The sequence below is a fragment of the Pongo pygmaeus genome, chromosome 6 (genome assembly GCF_028885625.2).
Source record: "Pongo pygmaeus isolate AG05252 chromosome 6, NHGRI_mPonPyg2-v2.0_pri, whole genome shotgun sequence".
Classification (NCBI taxonomy): domain Eukaryota; kingdom Metazoa; phylum Chordata; class Mammalia; order Primates; family Hominidae; genus Pongo; species Pongo pygmaeus.
The window spans coordinates 59471987-59489955 of NC_072379.2; the positions used below are offsets into that span (position 1 = coordinate 59471987).

Here is a 17969-nt window from a genome sequence, read left to right on the forward strand (position 1 = left end):
CAGCATTGCCTTCCTTGAGGCTAAATGCCCATCACCCAGAAGCTTGAAGAGTCCCAGCCTAGCAGCTGAGTTTCCTGATTGGTGGATTCAGAAAGTAATGTTTCAAAATTAGCTAAAGAGTAAACTTCCTAGGCTGGGCACAGTGGCTCATTCCTATAATCTCAACACTTTGGGACACCAAGGTGGGAGGGTTCATTGAGCCCAGGAGTTTGAGACCAGCCTGGGTAACACAGCAAGACCCCATCTCTACCCCCTAACCAAAAAAATATATATATATATCCAGGCATGGTGTCACATGCCTGTGGCCCTTGCTACTTAGGAGACTGAGATGACAGGATCACTTGAGCCTGGGAGTTTAAGGCTGCAGTGAGCCCTGATGGGGCCACTGCACTCCAGCCTGAGCAACAGAGCAAGACCCCATCTCAAAAAGAAAAAGAGAGAGAGAGAGAGAGATTCCAACTACTGAAAGAATATATAAACCAAAAACTGGCAATATTAGATGCATGAGACTTGGGCCTCCTAGTCAAATTCTGCAACCCTTACCCTTTTGTTCTCTGCCAAATCACCAGGATTCAGGAGGGGACCTTCTCTCTACTCTCCTACATAGTATCTCTGTTAAGGAGCTACTTCTGCAGTATTTATCCACTGACTTCCTTGCCAGTTCAACAAGTTCTTCACAGCTTTTGTCTTTACCTTTACCTTTACCTTTACCTCTATAGTTTCTCTACCCTGTACATACATACCCATCCTATTCTATTCTCTTTGAAGTTCTTTCTCTTTCATCTTTTGTTATAAAACATTATATTTGAGAATAACAGGGGAATATGAACTGATATTCTGCTCTCAGTTAAAAAATACATACTGCACCATGACTGGCGCAGAGTAGGCCCTCAGATATTTGCTAAATAAAATTCTCTTTGACTGCATCCTGCAAGGTTTAGGGGAGACAGAACATCTTATAAGGTGTTCAGTTCCCTAACTCTGGTGGGAAGCTGGAGAAAAGAAGAAATGCTGTACATCATCTACATCAAGCCCCATCTCCTATCTCTTACACAGTAGAAAAATGAAGCTGGGAAAATAATGTAATAAAAATTCTACAGTGATTTAGGGGCAGAACCCCAACTAGAAGCCACATCTTCTGTCTTCTAATCCAATGCTGATCCCATGTAGGCACAAATTGCCAGATGCATGACATGTAAAGACTGGGAGGCAGGGGATGGCCACCCCTCCTCAAAAGGGGGCCTTTGGTTCAGACCCCAGATGCTCCATGTCTGCCCTCCAGCCAGCTACTCCGAGGGTTTGACCTCCACACCTCATTGGGGCTGGCTTCTATGTGGATTTTCTGTTTGACATGTGGAGGAATTAGACCTGTCCTGGCATAGCAGGACACCCTGAAGAGGGAGCCTAGACCTTCCCTCCTCCTCTACCCCAGGGCTGCTTGCAGGATGTGCTCCCACCTTCCTTCAGGCTCCAGCGAGCCAGGCGGCTCCAGCGCAGGTCTCTGCACCACGCGGCTTCCAAGCGCCTTGATGAGACGTGTTTAATCTTCCACCCGGATTATTTAACCTCCGCATCCTTGTTAACAAACAGCCATTATTAACGAGATGGTAGACCACATGGGGTGGGTTTGTACAGACAATGAGAGCTCCCTAGGCCTTTCTGCGAGCAAATTCATAATCCTCAGCGACTCAGCCGCCCCGAACCCTCTTACACAGAAAACTGAGTCGAACCCGGTGGTCTGGGCCCTTCCCCACGACCCCCGGGGCTGGAGGCTCTGTCCTCTGCAAACAGAGCTGCATCTCTCCCTTTCTTCCCTGCCTCCCACTCTTGCTGGCTCTCCCAAGGGGTGGCTACAGTGCGTTATAAATTTTACCTTTCCAGTGTGCAGGAGAGGCGAGAGGAGGCTCTGTCCCAGCTCCGGGCCTGCCTGTCCCCGAGGACACCAATTAAAGGCACTAATTGGACAGCAATACATCAAAGTCGCTCCCGGGAGTGAGTCCTCAGAGCGCCAGGAATCCGTTAGTTGGGCTTTTGTTTCAAAAACAGAAATACAGAGGAAAACACACACACACACACACACACACACACACACACACACCTCTACCCGGGCAAGAGTAGGGAGCGTGCTGTGCCGCGTGGGCTCCTCTGTCTCCGCGCGCTCGCTGGGAGCCTCTCCCTCTCCTCTCTTTTTCCGGCTCGGCACATCAAACGATCGTTCCCGCTTCTCTGTTCTGAGTTCACCTCACTTACTTCTCCAAAGAGTGCCGCCTAGAAGGCCCGCTCTTCTGGGTCACGCACACTAACAGAGCCCGCGTAGACGCGGCACGCGGTTTTACCCAACAGCGCCAGTTTCGGGAAAAACAAAACCACCTCCCCGCGCACTTCGTTCTGGTCTTTCCCTAAACAGGTTGAGGGAGGGCAAGTAGACACCTGGGGAGGCACCTGTCGCCTGGACTCAACTGCACGGGGTCCTCACTAGGCTCCCGGACGCCTGCGGGAGGAGGGCGACGGAGGGGAACTGGCCTCACCCAGGAGGGGTTATTTCAGGATACAGAAAGGGACACTTCGATGGGGGAAGGAAAGGATTCTTCTCTGGGGAAAGTAGACGCTGCTCACAGGCCCAAGGGCCCCCAGAGGAGCCAGCCATGGAAAGGGCTCCAGCCCAGAGGGACGTGAAGCGACCCGGGCGCGCTTCCCGTCCCCAAATGGCAAGCGGCGGGGGTCGGGGGAGCTGTGGAAACGAGGTTCTTTCCCCGCCATCGGCTTAGAAGGAAGGCCAAGCCTCCAGAGTCCAGAAGCTACCAGCAACCTGTTCTGCGCTCGCAACGAGGCCTCCCGACTTCAGCTACAAAGGCCTCAGCGCCCTGTGGGTCAGACCCAGGCCCGGGGGCACGAGCCCCGTACGGGGAGGGACGGAGATCCGGGCACAAACACGGACGTCCTGCGGTCAGCGTCCGGGGGCTCGCTGTTCCTCGGCTTGCCCAGCCCAGGCCACACGCGGCCGCTGCCTGCGCGGGGAAGGCGGGAACCTGAAGCTGGCGAGAGCAAGGCCCGGCCCGAGTCGCCACCGCAGCCACAGCCACGGCGCAGGCTGGCGCGCCGGGGACCCTCGGCCTCACCTGGGCCTTGGGGAGGCCAGAAGCGCCCCTAATCCTACAGGGCCACGCCCGCTCCTTTCCCTCGGGGAGCCAGATTGGAATGGCTGCTTTTGATCCCATTTGTTACCAACCCCGGCATTTGTTTTCCATTTTATAAACGCTTCCCTTTAAGTAATTGTCCCTGTTAACAGCATATACCTTTCAGCAGCGCTCACTGCGCTATAAATAATCTCGATGAAGATGCAAGGATATGACTTTCACAAGATTGGACAATTGATTCAATCTGTGACCCGCGATGGCGAATAATATTGGAAGGCTATTTAAACAGATGAAGGCCTAAATTGTCTTGCTTGTATCTGAATTAATTTCTCATTCATCATCATTATGAAGTGATTGGTCTATTCAAGCTCTTCAGCCTGCTGGAACGGAGCGGGATTTAAATGAGATTGTAACACAATTTAAATGCTTGCCGACTTTAACGAGGCCAATTGAGCAGCTGCAATAAATACAAATATTTTTCTAAACAGCCGTGTTTTAAATAATTACTTAATGCTTTCATTTTTTTTAAGTGGCAATCTTTCTCTCCCTCCTGCTCCTGCTCAGAATATCACATACTTATTTGCTGAAAAGGTGATTTTGGAAACAACTTTGTGTTTCTGTTTGTTTTGTAGACAGTAGGATTGTTTTGTGATTGGGTTTTGTTTTGTTTTGTTTTGTCTCTTTCTCAGAGTCAACATTTCCAGTGTCCCTCAAGCTGGCACAAATGGTGAGCTAAGCCTTAGTTTCACCCTAAAGCAGTCTTCTGTGCTGCCCCCGCAGAGCTTGGGAGGAGCTGAGTGATGGAAGAAATTTGTCGTTTGGATCTAGTCGCTTATCCAGACGCAGTTTAGCTGGGTTTTGCAAACGAATCCGTGTTATTGCACTTACAAATGACACCCTGAAGAGTGGCATTGTTTCTGATTTGTACTGATGACCGTCATCATCTTGAACAAATCGGAATTCCAACATATCCCAAAGGTATCCCTTAGGAAGCTCAATCTGCTAGCAGTTTGGCTTCCTGCAAATCAAAAGGAGTAGATGGAGGCTGACTGAGGATTTCTTTGTTAGGGAAGGGGCACAGAAACAGAACTTAACCATAACAAATTGTGGCAGGTTGGTGGAGGAGGGGGTTGGTAATTAGAGAAATGCCAATTTTGTGACCTCAACCTCCTTTCTCTCCTATCTGTACCCCCACTCCTACTCCTTCCTCTACCATTCTTGGGTGATGGTGTGTGGAGAGGATGCTAAGATCCCTACTTTGAGAATGCCATCCGTCTGGACACCTTTGGCGGCAACTGTCCACCGCGACACTCACGCTCATTCTCCGGTGGACATATGGTGGCTGGTGTTTCCGCAGTTGGGGAATAATGGAAGCAACCAAGCGGGAGAAGCCTGAGGAACAAAAGAATCTTTTAAACTTTAGTGAAAGGGCTGGGGTTGGGGATGTGGGGGGACACTCGACTTACTGTGAGGACCTGAGCCCCATTTGTGGGTGACTGTTTAAGGCCATGTCCCCCCTAGAAGGTCTAGGGCAAGGAGATGCATTCTGAATCTCTTCTCCCTCAATCCCGGGTCGAAGGAGAGGGACTTCCTGTCTGGAGAGTGCGGGTGCAGGGTTTGAAACTGGGAAGGTGGAGTCAACATAATCACTAAAGTAACAATTCGTGGAGAATGCCACATTGGGCGACAGGATCAAACTGTAGGACAGAAAAAAAATAGGGACAAGGATGCAGAAACCAAGTAGTGATTTGCTATGTAACTGAGCAATTTAATGTCATAGTTAGGGAGCTGCTAGCCAGAATCATTTTGTCTTCAAGGCTCTGCGGAGCTCATCCTCTTTATCCTGTTGTTTAAAATGAGCATTATCCCAAACATATGCAATGCAATCAGTTTGGTCACACTTACAAGAACACGCTTTAATAAGGCAATCAATCACACACTAACAAGCCAGCAATTGCCGGGGGCCGGTGCACACTTGGGCTGCGGTGTGGCCAGTCTTGCCCAGCTGGGCATATCTGGGCTGGGCACTGGACCGCGTTCCCAGGCCCTGCCGGCCGGCCGGGATTGAAGAGCCCTGGGAAAGCCTGAGTCGGGAGTGAGGGGTCAGGCTTCACTGGGGGTTATCTCAGAATCTGTGCCCCAAAACAGGGTGAGAGAAGAGGAAATGGGAGCCCGGAGCTTATAGCTACATCGGCCATTAATACCTGTGTAGACCTGGAGCCTCCATTTTCCCTCCTGCAAAATGGAACCGAGATGAGGCAAAGCTAAGTAGAGACACTGAGAAAGTTGAAAAATGAAAACAACATCATGCTAGGCCCTGGTCTAGCCTTCTCATTTTAAAGATAAGGAGGTTGTGATTGTGAAGGGGCAGTACCTTCTTCAAGTCAACTCCCACTTCCTCCCTGCCACCACCCAAATGGAACGTGTCATGCCAGATGGGGTTGCCTGATGCAAGTGAGCTAAGAATGTTTGGGGGGAGAGGGAGAGTGAGAAGTCGTGCCTAGCGCCAAACCGCAAACCTTGGCAAAAGGGAAATTTCATTATGAAGTAATGAGTAATTCCTCCTGGCAAGATGTATTGTTATATCTTCCACTTCAATTTGGAGGAAGAGAGGCTCAATTACCCAGAAAATACAGTCAATTAAAGGCTGCTGATTGGACACGAAGCTGGATCATCGATCTTGTACTTTCCAATATCGCTGCAGACACCTCATTTTCCCTCCCTATTAACTGAAAATACGCCTGGCATTAAGGCAACCCGCAGCCCATTTACCTGTCGCAAGCAATCTCTGCCCAATGTGGAGCAACCGCAAAATTTACCGGGATTTGGCACTCAGGAGCTTTTGGCTGCAGGGAGGGGGTACTGGAAACCTCAGGGCACAATTTGCTTGGGAGGGCACCTGCTACTGTGTGCAGGAGGATTTGCTGTGGAACCCAAGGAGGGAGGAGGGCATTTGAGGAGTCTCTATGTGCTGACAAAGACAGTGGCAGAGGACCCCTCGTGTCTATGCAATCCAGAGCCTCCTGGACTCCCAGAAGTCACCCATCTCTCCCCCGCTTGAGTGGAACTCCACAACCAGCCACATTTGGCTCTCCTGTGGGGGGTGCAGGTGCGGGCTGGAAGGTAGCTGCTGAGCACTGCCTTTCCTCTTGTCCTAACCCCTCAGAATCCCACCCTCAAGATGACTTTCAGTATGAGGACAATTCAGACCAAAATGATCCCAACCAAGGAGCCTTCCTCCCTGCTGTCCTCCACCCTCAAGTGCAGACCCAGTTTGACCAGAAAACTCAGCTCTCTGCAGTACTCAGGCTCTACTGCCTCTGCCCCACTCACCTTCCCTTTGGGCTGGGGTGGAGGCAGGTTGCTCAGAGACCACAACCTTGGTCCCCTTTCAGTTGCTCAGAGGATTGGAACAACTGGAGAAGAAACCACAGGGGTGGGCCCCTGGCAGCACTCTGTTGCCACTTTACCCAGGAAGGGCTCCCAACATACCCAAAATTAAGGAAACATGCACCCCAGGGCAGCTTGGAGCCTGTCTTCTCCACCTGCATGCAATGGCTGTTTGGAGCCTACCAATGACAAACAGTGGCTTGGAAGACTCTGTGGGTCCATCTTTTGGTTCCTTCCCTACTCAAACCCATGGTGGCTTAACTAGCAATTTTAAAATTCAGTTAAGAGCTGCCTGCTGCCACAAAAACTGAAATGCTAAAGTGAGAATTACGTCCAGCTTTTATTGCAATATGGTTAACAAATCATAACAGCAAGTTCTTTGGGCTTCAAAGGAAAACCCCAAACCAAACCAAATTCATTCCCTACAGGAAGAACCACTCCCTCTCAGTCAGGGTGAAGCTTGCATTGGGGGTACACGTTCTCCTCTTCCTCAAAAACTGGCTGCAAGGGTGAGTGTGGGAGTGAGGATTTGGGAGTGGCTCTAAACAAACCCTGGTAGAGGTCAAAGACAGGGTCCCCAAAAGGGACAGAAGGCTCCCACTGGTATCTGAAAGTCAAGCTCCAGTGGTAGCTTGGGAAGAAAATGAGAGAAAGTTGTAAAATGCCCAATGCAAAGGGTAGGGCCAGAAAGTTCCTGGTGAAGAGAAGGTGAACAAGCAAAGGATGAAAACTGCCTGTAATTTACCGCCAGATACTGAGAGGGAGGTGAAGTTCCCACTCCCTAAGCTCTTCCCCGGGCGCCTTGTTAACAGCTCAGCTCTGGGGTCAGTGGCCAGCTCCATGGTGATCATTATTACACATTCAACATTCACAAACCCTCCTCGCACACATCACTTGCTAATCAGGGTGTGTGCTGGGCCCAGGGAAAAAAGGCTTGGCCTCATAGAAGCGGCAAAGGGCTCCTGGGGCATCTGCAGCCTCCCAGGCCAACAAAAAAGTGGGGGCAGGGAGAGATGGAGCCGCAAGTTGAGAGGTGTCACAAAGCTGGGAATGAGGAAAGAGATCAGGTGCTGGCAGACGCCAGACCCAGAAGATGCTGTGTAGTCGAGGCTCCAGGTTCCATGCCAAGGGGCCGGATTCTCCCTGGTAGTAAACCATCTCTCAGTCTCTCCTCCAGCTAGTATGTTGGCAACTAGTATGTTGCCATCCACCAGCCCCTTGTCATGCCTTGGAAAAGCTGGCAAAGATTAATCTCTACCTGCTCTGCATACACAGCATTTTGTTCAGAGAGACAGCAATTTCCCTTTCCAGTGCTTGGGCCTTGGCTGGGGAGAGGGGGCCCGGTGAGAAGGGAGTGTGAGGTGGAGGGTGAGGGGCCGAGGGGCTGGATATTGGTTGCTGTTTCTGCTAAGTTTTGTTTAACTTTGGAGCTACAGCCTCGACCCTGGTGTGGGGCGGTGGGTCCGGAGGCCGTCCCGGAGGAAGGTCTCTCAACCTCTGCTTCCCTATCCCCACTCCTGCTCCCCAAACGCGCCAGCCACCGCCACTTCCTAGGCTTTCCAGTTCTTGCGGCCGGATGCCGCTGGTCCTTTTCCGCCCTCTCCTTTCCCCCTTGGCGTCCTAGGGGAGAGTAGCGAGGCTGGCTGAGTCCCGGGGCCAGGGGGTGACCCCAAGGGCGTCATGGAGCCGGCAGCTGGCCGGCGGCCCCTTATCTAGTGAGAGGCACCTCCTCCCTTTGGTCCAGCGCGACGGAGGAGGCCTTGCTGAGCACCGAGGGCGCGAAGGTGAGGAAGGAGTCCGAGCGGGAGGTGGAGGCACAGGTGAAGTCCGAGGCGGCGGCAGCCCGGGGCGCCAGCCCGTTGGCCGGGCCGCTGTGACAGGCGAGGCAGGAGCAGGGGCCGCCGGCAGAGGCGCCCAGTCCGTGCGCGGGCCCGGGGTAGAGCGGCGGGTGGCGGAAGGCGCACAGCAGTTCGGGCCGCGGGTAGGGCTGCGACAGTACGCGGAACGTGTCGAGCGGGCGCAGAGGGCCGCTGAAGGGCGAGGCGGCGGCAGAGGCGGCGCCCAGGCCCACCGGCGAGTAGTAGGGCAGGGGCAGGTGCGATGGGAAGGGGTAGGGCAGGCCGCCCGCTGCCGCCGCATGGCTCATCATGTAAGTGTAGAAGGCGGGGTCCGCCGGGTGCGGCCACGTCATGGCCAGGCGCTGCCGCTTGTCCTTCATGCGCCGGTTCTGGAACCACACCTGGGGAGATGAGCGGAGCAGGTTCGGCAGCTGGACTCGGCCCGATGCTCAGAGGCCAGTAGTCTGGTCCCGCTCCGGGCACAGTGTTCGCAGGGCAGGAAGAGCCAAAGCAGACACCAGCTGGGTAGAGACCGACCCCACCACCACCACCTGGAGCTGGAATCCCTCCGAGAGAGGTTTGGGGAGTGACTCCAGCCTGCTCCCTCCTTCCCTCTGCCCAGGTGGCCAGGCCCCCGGGGTGCCAGAGGCCAGTGTGTGTATGGGAGGAGCAGTGAGAGGACATGGGCTCAATTGGTCTGCGGCTGCAGACAGCGTGTCCCCAGAAACTTCCTTGTCACCCGCACAGGCACTCTATCCCTTTCCCCCACGCCCACCCCTTGTCTATTTAACCAGGAAAGGGACAGAGTCAGCCACATGGCAGCAATGCCTGCCTAGGAGCTGTCACGAGGGTCAATCTGCACGCGCCGGGCAGGGAGACCCCAGGCCCAGATTCCTGGCCTGCGTTTTAGGGAGTGGGCAGTTAGCATTTACTTCCCGCTAAATAGGTGCACATCCGCCTGCCCAGCCTGGACCCCGCATACCTTGATGGTGGTTTCCGGGAGGTTTAGGGCGGCCGCCAGCTCACATCTCCGTGGCCTGGATACGTAGTTCTCCCGGTAGAATTCCTTCTCCAGCCGCGCAATCTGCTCTCGGGTGAAGGCGGTGCGGTAACGACGCATCTGGTCACTGGCGCTGCACGCCAGGGTGCCTTGCGAGCCGCCCCCACCACCGCCGCCGTTGCTCTTGGGGGTCTCGCTCCCTCCGTTCGGACTGCCGACCAGCGCCTCGGAGCCGGACCCTGCACAGCGAGTCCAGAGCACAGGCGTGTACAGACACAGACACACAAACGCCATTGAAGTGGGGCTGTAGGCCTAAGGTGGGAGGGTGATTTGGGAAGGGACACCCCGTCAGCCACCTCAGTAACTGTTTCTGCTAGGGTACTGCGGCCTCTGGGGAACCCAAGAATGGAAAATAAGGGCCTGCCCTTGATTGGGTAGGTAGAGGTCTTTGGGGAGGCCTTCTCTTCCTCTAAGGCATCCTGGGTACAGGGGTTCCCAGCCACCCTTCCCACCTATCCTGGAGCATCGGTGAGCTTTCTGCCTCCCATTGGCAGGGGTGGGCAAGGGTGTGCACTTCTGACAGGCACATGAGTTGAGATGCACCTTTGTGCTAGAGCGTTGTAAACTCTGGGTCAAGTGCATTGTAGTATGCTGGGCATTCAGAGTTTCCTTGCTCTTTTGTGTGCCAGGCTGCCAGAACAGGTGTGGGAATGTGTACTAGGTTCCGTGTATTGCAGGGCTGGAGTGAGAATGCATGTTGAGTATCTTATTTATTACCTTAGTATATGTGAGTGGAGTGCAGGTTGTTCTGAGGGCAGATTATGGGAAGGAGGCTGGGTGAAATCGGTGATAAGATAGTAAGGGGTAGGTGCAGGTATTCAACAAGGTGTTGGCTGCCAAGGCCAGGGGGTGGTCTTTCTTCCCCCCCAGGCTCTTTCCATCCACTCCTGCAGTTCTGTGGAGGAGTGTCTGCTGGTGGGCTCCCCTCTCCTCCCCCCCCAACCCGCGCCCAGTTTTCCACCCCCTTCTGGGGAGGTGATTGTTGGCACAGAGGGAAACTCCCTTCCGGGCTATCCACCCCCTTCCCATTAGCCTTTGGTGGGGAGGGGTTCTCCAGTTAAACCAGCCCCCCTTTGGGCCTACCTCTGAGAAGGGTGGGGCTCCAGCCCCCTGCAGCTCCTTTTCCTTTGGGTGGAGAAGTGGGACTAGGAAGGAAAGGGGAAGGGGGGAGGACCCGATCTCTGCCTTTTCAAATGCAACCGGAGACCAAAGGCAATTAGACCATTGGGACCATTTCCGACCTGGCGCCGCCAAGCCCGGGAAGTGACAAGGTAATTTGGACCTCTGACCGACGTGCAAACTGGTCGGAGGGCTGCAACACACGGGCTGCCCAAGTGGGCCGCAATTTTACGGTCCTTTATGGACTCCTGGCTTCCGCGCCTCCATGCCTCTTACACCCCGCCAGCCACAAACTGCCCGAACCGGCGTTTGATCTTGCCCTCGCCTGGGGAAAGTGTCTTTCCCGAGCAGTTGAAGCACTCCCGAGCAGTTGAAACACTGGGTGCTTGGGGTGAGCTTTGAATCCCCCAAGTCCAGGACGTGCATCCGCCCCCTCCGCACCCCGCACTCAAGGCACTGCTGTCACCCACAGTCCCGCCAATGGCAGAACACAGTAGGAGACCCCTGCCAGAACGCAGATAGCAGACAGAGTTGCTCAGGTGGGTCCCCCCAGCCATCCTGCCCTAGGGGAAGGGAGTGTCTTCCTCCTGGCCTGCGCCGAAGTGAAGGGTGGGCGCAGTGGGAGGCCCGGGGAGCGGAGGGGCGCGGTGGCTACCTTTGCTGTGCTGGTACTCGGCGTTCCCGGTGGCGCAGTCCGGGGTGCAGCTCACCTCGATTTCTTCATAGAAATCCGACTCGGTGTCCGAGCTACTGGGTTGCACCTGGCCGGAGAGGCTGTCGACTAAGGGGGCCGGGGGTCCCGGGCCGAGCATGGCCGCCCCGGCTACCCGGGGCTCGGCGCCCGGCCCCGCCGCGCTGCCTGCGAGTCCATCTACCAGCTCCTCCTCCGGGCCTCCCCCGCCGCGCTCCCGGGTGGCCGGAGGGACGGCCCGAGGGCTCAGGCAACCACGGGGCACCATCTTCTCGGGCGGCTCCGGCAGCGGGCTGCCCACGGCTTCGGACAAATTTGAGACTCTCTTGCCAACCAGAGTGCCAAGCTGACCCCCATCCAGAAACACAACCATGTCCTTTCGGCTCTCCATCCCGGGGCTCTCCGGTGGGGGAGGGGAAAGCCCCAAGTGAGTTCCTAACCCCGGCTCCCTGGGTCTCCAGCGGCCGGACGGATCTCGGTTGCAAGAGGGAGAAAGAGAGGCCGGCTGCCTGGGAGGGAGCGGAGCTGCTGGAGCGCGGTCTGGACCGCGACCGCGGCGGTGGCGGTGCGGAGCTAGGGTCACCTTGTGAAGCGAGCGCTCCTCTGTGCCGCACCGCCTCTGGGAGGAAGCCCCATTGCCCTCTTCTTTCTAAGCTGTCATCCTCCTGCTGCAATCGTCATTACAGTACCGCTGGTGACGCCACTCGGCGAGCGCAAGTGGATAAATAGAAACGTCTGCCACAGCGAAGATGAAAGGAAACCCGCAGCTAATGGCTCGGCAGTGATGCGCCAGGTGTGGGCCTCGCTCGAATGGGGAGGAGAGTGTGAAAACAGACAGAGAGACACACACACTGAGAGAGGGAGACACCCAGGCAAAGGGGATGCAAATGGAATTCTGCAGAAAGAAAAGAGAGCTTAACCCGCGCAGGGGCAGCGGGACTGGGTAATTAAATACGCTTTTGATTTTTTCTTTTATTGTTGTTTTGACTTTTGTTTTCTTAACTTGGTGCCTTGATCTAACACCGATGAAAGAATCCATAACTGCATTTTAGAAGTGTGAAGCCCGGCTTACAAGCCTCAATTCTGTCGGCATTATTACAACTGTCTGCCCCTGGCAGCTAACCTCAAACTGGCTGAAAAGTCTTTTTACAAGCTACGGAAAAATGTATTCCCCCGCCCCAAGTTGACTGAAGAGCTTGAGGCTGGGCTATCTTTCCCTCTCTTCTCCTCCCTCTCCCTACCCACCTCTGTCTCCTTGCTCCTGGGAACCAAACTTTGCTGTTTTTCTTCCCCAAGGGGCAAGAAATAAATACCTTTTTTTTTTTTTTTAATTTAAAGACCCGCCTTGGCTGCTGTAAGAGTGTGTGCTGATTTCTTTTAAATACCTCCTTCCCATCTAGATGGCCTTAAGTTTTCCACAGCCTGGCTTCATCTTGAGATGGCTATTCGTAGAAGTCGCTTTCCCGTTTGCCTGGGCCTCGCCTGCACTCCAGGTATGTTGGGTGGAGAGAGTTTCTAAGAGTTGTCCTTTTTTTTCTTGCCCATACTTTAAGGTATTCGTTCAGAATCAACGAATTCTCCTGGAAAGAGGTTTTTCAAATGAAGAGGCGCCAGGAAATGCAGCCCCTGCTGTGGCAGTACTGGAGGCCCCTACCTGGGAGAAGGCAGTAGCTTTCACCGCGCTATTTTGGGCAGGGGTTCAGCCTCCCGGAGCACAAAAAGGTTGGGGTTCATAGAGGTTTGACTCATAAGGTCCTCTCCCAAGTCCCTGCCTAGGGGCAGTGGTCCCTGTCTCCAAAAGTGGATGGCATTTGAGGTAGAAGAGAGTGAAGTCGCTGAAAATGCCCTAAAACAGCAAGTGAGTAGGGGCTCTGATGAAGGGCTGGAGGTGGGGGCAGGGGTTGTGGAACTTGATATTTGGGAACTGCCATAGGCCTCTCTTGGCTCCTCTCCCAGGGAAGAAGCTGGAATAAAACTCCTTCAAACTGACCCTTTTTGAGCTCCAAGCAAGTGTGCTGGGGCCAGGTGGGTGGGCTGAGTCTATCCCCACATTGCTGAGGGCAGGAGGTGGGCACCTTCTATGCTCAATCCCCCTTTCTCCGCCTCCTCCCCGAGAGCTTCTAGCCCTAGGCAGCCAGCTGTAAAGGGCAGCCCAGCACCTTCCTCCTTTCCGTGTCTCTAGCAAAGCCCCAGCTTTTACAGGTAAGTCCTCTTCCGTGACCTTTTTGTCTGTTATCTCCTACTTTTCTCTCCTCCTTTTTCTCTTTCTGTATTCTTCTCCCTCTTTGCTTCTCTCCTCCATCTTCCTATCCATAGGGTTAAGGAAGGTAGAGGAAGTAAGGGGTCCAAAGAAAGACAAAGTTTCCTCTTCACTCCGGCTTTCCACTTCTCCTTCAGTCTAAGACGATGTTCATTAATCTTGCCTGGGGGCGGAGGCAGTGGGATCCGGAAGGTAGTGTCCACATAGATATCTCTACTCCTTGGGACTCCTGAAGCCGCTATGTGCTGACCACTCCTAGCCCCAAAATCCAGGAAAATGTTTTAGAGGTGAGATGAGCAATTGGGAGTGGGGGGAGTCAAATCCTAGAACCTTTTGCTGCCTTGGAGAGCTGTCCAGGTATTTTATCTTGCTCTGTCCTCCCTTCCAGCAGCCACAGCCTGAGGGAGCACCTGGCTTGCTCTCTTTCCTGTCAATGGCAAGCCACCTGGGCATCTGTCTTAGAGCTTCCAAGGTTGCCTACTCTCTATAGGGCCCTCCAGCACTGGGCCTTTGCAGTGCCCGCCCTCCTTTCCTCCTTGAGCACTTCACCTTCTCATGGGTAGCCTGCTGCCCCCATCTCCTGGGGGCTGGGTCCTCAGAGGGACTCCTGGCTCCCCACCCCACCCCCAGCTCTGCATTCAATGGGAATCCTCTGTTTGATCCGCTTTTCCTCTGGGTGAGATGAAAGCCGAGTAGGAGAGAGAGATCAAGGAGTGCCACTTAGTCTCCTTCCTGGGTCGGGCCCTACGGAGCAGGGCTTACATCCCGCGGAGAGGGCTGGATGGAGCTGAGGACCGGCTTTTCAGAGGGAGGTTGCCTCCCTTGGGCTCCAGATCTGAAGCTTCAGGGACACATCCCCTCAGCCCAAAGCCTTCCCCAGCCCTCTCCCGACTTCTGCCCCGCCCTTTCAAAGCTGACTGTTTCGCCTGTCTTACGAGCCTAGGGAACAACCCCCACTCCCGCCCCTTTCCGCCGGCGCATTAGGGGGAAAACGTTTTAACCAAATGTCACTTCTTCCAAAAGCATCCTTTCATCAACCTCACGTTAAGAGCGGTTGGGTTTTTAAAGGAAAGAAGACAAAAAAAGAGAGGACTGGATAAGAGCACTGTTTTGGTTTTTTTGGGTGGTGAATGTGGGGGGAGTATTTAATAACGTCATTATCACTGTGTCGTGAAGGTTATTCGCGGCACGGCTCGAGAAGGAAGGTAAATTCCGAGAGCAAGTGAAGCCCTGCACAACCCCATTAAGCCTGGGCAATCCCATAACAGCGGAGAGGGGGTGATAGCAGCTGAGGTGGAGGCCGCTCCAGGCCCGGCGGCTTCTCATTTCTCGCGGCGGGGGACACCCATCCCCCACCTGCCACACGGCAGGCCCCCCGTCCCTTCCCCCGCTGGGGCGACGGGCTCCGGTCCAGCCGGCTCCTCTGATTGAAATTCTCCGGACTTCAAAAGCTCCCAGCTTGGCTTCCGCCGGGGCTGGGCTGGCCTGGCCCGGGCCGGAGGAGGGTGGGTGGGAACCCCGGGGAGGCGACGGAGATAAGATGCGCGGGTCGTTTTAAATGGAATCGGAAGCCGGGCCTAGGCCCCCAGAAGCGCGGGTCAGCTGGAACAGCTTCGCTCCTGAAGAAAACCGGGCTCGGAAAAGCGGTGCGTGTGGGGCCTGCCTCCGCAGTCTGCCCGCCCGGCTCTGGGGAGGTGGCCCGCGGCCCCGATCACCCTCCCCAGCCTGCAGCGAGCCTTTCAACGGCGACAGGGCCCCGAGAAGAGAGAGAGCGAGGAGTCCTGAGCCGGGGGCCAGGAGCTGGCTTGTTGGCTCAGGTGTCGGTGAAAATGTGATCAGGAAAAAAATGTTTTCGCTTCTCTTTGGTTAAAAAGTAAGAACAAAGGGAGCTTCCTTCTAAACAATAAGCGTGGTCTGGCTGTCGTGAATATTAGTCTTGGGCCCTCCGTCATCTTCCAGGCCGTGGTGGGGGCGCCAGCCATCGAAGTTCTCGGACTGCTGGGTCCTCGCAGTGGGGACAGCCGGAGGTGGGTGGTTCTGGGACCCGGTTCTCCCTTCTACCTTGGCAGCTGCTGATGCCCTTCTGGGAACCTGGTGCCACTGCTGGGTGCAACCCTGGGGAATAAGGTCGAGTGGATCTCACACTTGCAGGTAGATGAGGGTTGACCACTCCCCTCACCTCCTTGCACTGCAGTGGAATCTGCTGAGAAAGTAGGTGGCAGCCGTTCAACTGTGGCAGGCACCGTGGAACAGTTTCTCCTTCAGACGGGGAAACTGCGGCTTGTGGAACTCTGATTTCGAAGAGTGCCCCCTCCTCTCCACCCTCCTGGAACGGAGGGCAGGGTCCTGGGAGGCAGCTGACCCTGCTGCACTCCTCCCTGTACACCTGTCTGCCTGGGCTCCTTAAGGCCAGCCTGGTAGCTTCCTGGCCCTGTGCTAAGGATGTCTGGTCCACATCCCCATTCCCAACACTGGCCCATCCTGGTGCTGGAGGACACAGGGTGAGACTGGCAGCTAAGGACCTCCCCAAGCTCAAGGTTTGCCCCCACCTCAGCCACTGACTGGAAGGGCCCAGTGCAGTTTGTGTCCAAGAGCAATTCTCCAACACGCAAGCACCCTAAGGCTCAGACATCTCCCTCCCCAACCCTAGCAGAGATGCTATGGATTCTTCTTCATCATTATTGTCCTGAAGTTTGCTTTTATTACAAAGAACATCAACACCCATTTCTCATTTAATATAACAGTCCTTTAAAAGGCCTCAAGAGTCCACAGTGCATTTTTTCCCACAGTTGTAGAATGGACCAGTGGTCTTGACTCAGATGGCTAGATCAGGGCTGAGTGTCAAACCAGTCTCAGTCTTCCTTCCAAGGCCATGTCCCTCCCTGGCCTTCAGGGATGCCTCAACCCCCAGCAATACTTTAACTCTCCATAAGGCAACCCTCCACAAAGCCTCAGCCTTTGCTGGGGTTTAGGCAGGTCTATGGGCCTCTCAGAGAGTGTCCCTCCTGCCCTTAGAAGCACCTGCATGGCTGGAAGGCTCAGGGCCCACACAGCTGGATGGACTAGTCCTCATCCTGCCACCCCCATCCTTCACCCACACCACACATACTTTTCCAGGAGGGCAAAGAGAAATCCCTCTTAGAAGTCTGGAGTTCCCGCATGATAAGAGCAGTCACTGCTCTAAGCATTTCACATATATTAGCTCTCCAGCCTCACAACGGCTCTGAGGAAGACAGCATGAATCATCTATTTTGTAGCTGAGAAACCCGAAGCACAGACAGAAAGCTGATGTGTAAATGAGCATCAGGATTCAACCCCTCCCTCCAGCTCAAAGGCCACTCTCACAATTTGAGCATTAGGAAGGTGCTAAGAATTGCCTTCTGAGACTTCTCTTCCAAAAATTCAACTTGTGATTTTTTGTGACCAAGGCCTCTTCTCTACCTCATTTCTAGATTAACTCACAGAGGGGGTTGGGAGAGCCACCCTCAGGAATGTAGGGTAGGAGAACTGCTCTGCCGAAGCATGTGGGAAGGGTCTCAGAGCCTGAGGCCAGAATGTCAGAAATATCACTGCAGCTGCTGATCCTGGAGACCTGAAGAGACAAAGCCCAGTCCCTCTCTGACCATTGCAATCCACTGAGGCCCTGAGAACATTTCTGGAAAGGAGCAGGACTCACCAAGGTCACCCAGGCAGTTTTAACCTCTTAGGTATGGCCCCTTCACATAGCCATTAGCCCTCTTCCCAGGAAAATGCAGAGGCAGAGAAGTCGGCCTTCAGTTCCCAGATCCCCCACCCCCTTGGAGCCACCATACTCCAGGCACAATTCCCTGAGCCATTTCATAGGGAGTGTAGCTTTACCAGGGTATTTTCCCTTACGTCGCTGCTGCCCCCTTCAAACTGACCTCCAGGATTGACTGGTCCAAGGGGCAAAACCCAACAGTCTGGCCAGGCGTGGCCACACCTGCAACCTGGCTGGGGATATCCTTTATGTTCTGCATGTGCTTCCAACCAAACCTCTAGGCTCTGGATCTGCATCAGGGAGAGAATGACTCCGCTGGGGTTTCTCCTGTAAAAGGCAGGACTCGGCTTGGGCTGACCTTCCTTTGGGATAAAGGAAACCCAGAGTCCAGGGAACTGTCCTGTTATTATCACCGTATTACACCATTGCTTCCTTTACATTATTGAGAAGAGATTGGAGTGGGGTTAGGGGAGGATATGTTTTCAGGATCTTTTGTTGTTTTTAATAGATTTTGTCCAGGCACAAATCCTTTCCAAGCACTGGGCTATCCAAGGGCCAGACAAACCTGACCACCTTGCTCCCCCTACTCCCAGTCCCCTGCAGTGGGGCACTATCTCCACCCTCTTCCACCCCTGCACTGTAAGTGGGAACCTGCCCACTGTGGGGCCTGTCAGGCCCACCCAACAAGGGCAATGCAGGACCGCAAATCTGGGTGGAGGCATCATTGCGGGCCGT

At 54.5% G+C, this 17969-nt stretch overlaps 1 protein-coding gene across 6 annotated transcripts in view; it reads right to left on the reverse strand.

Annotated features, from left to right (window-relative positions):
- Positions 1-6843: 6843 nt before the first annotated feature.
- EVX1 (even-skipped homeobox 1) overlaps positions 6844-17969 on the reverse strand; it is a 34622-nt gene continuing 23496 nt past the window's right edge. For 3 of the 6 annotated variants that reach the window (XM_063667436.1, XM_063667437.1, XM_063667435.1), the window contains 2 exons: positions 9348-9604; positions 6856-8766 (listed from right to left, as the gene is read on the reverse strand). In XM_063667436.1, coding sequence (XP_063523506.1) covers positions 8236-8766; positions 9348-9485 — 669 coding nt within the window. In that variant the 5' untranslated portion in view covers positions 9486-9604 and the 3' untranslated portion in view covers positions 6856-8235. Of the gene's footprint in view, positions 8767-9347; positions 9605-10142; positions 10199-10508; positions 11143-11199; positions 12478-17969 lie in introns of those variants that run through there. The other 3 variants (XM_063667439.1, XM_054495505.2, XM_063667438.1) reach the window with 3 other exon arrangements.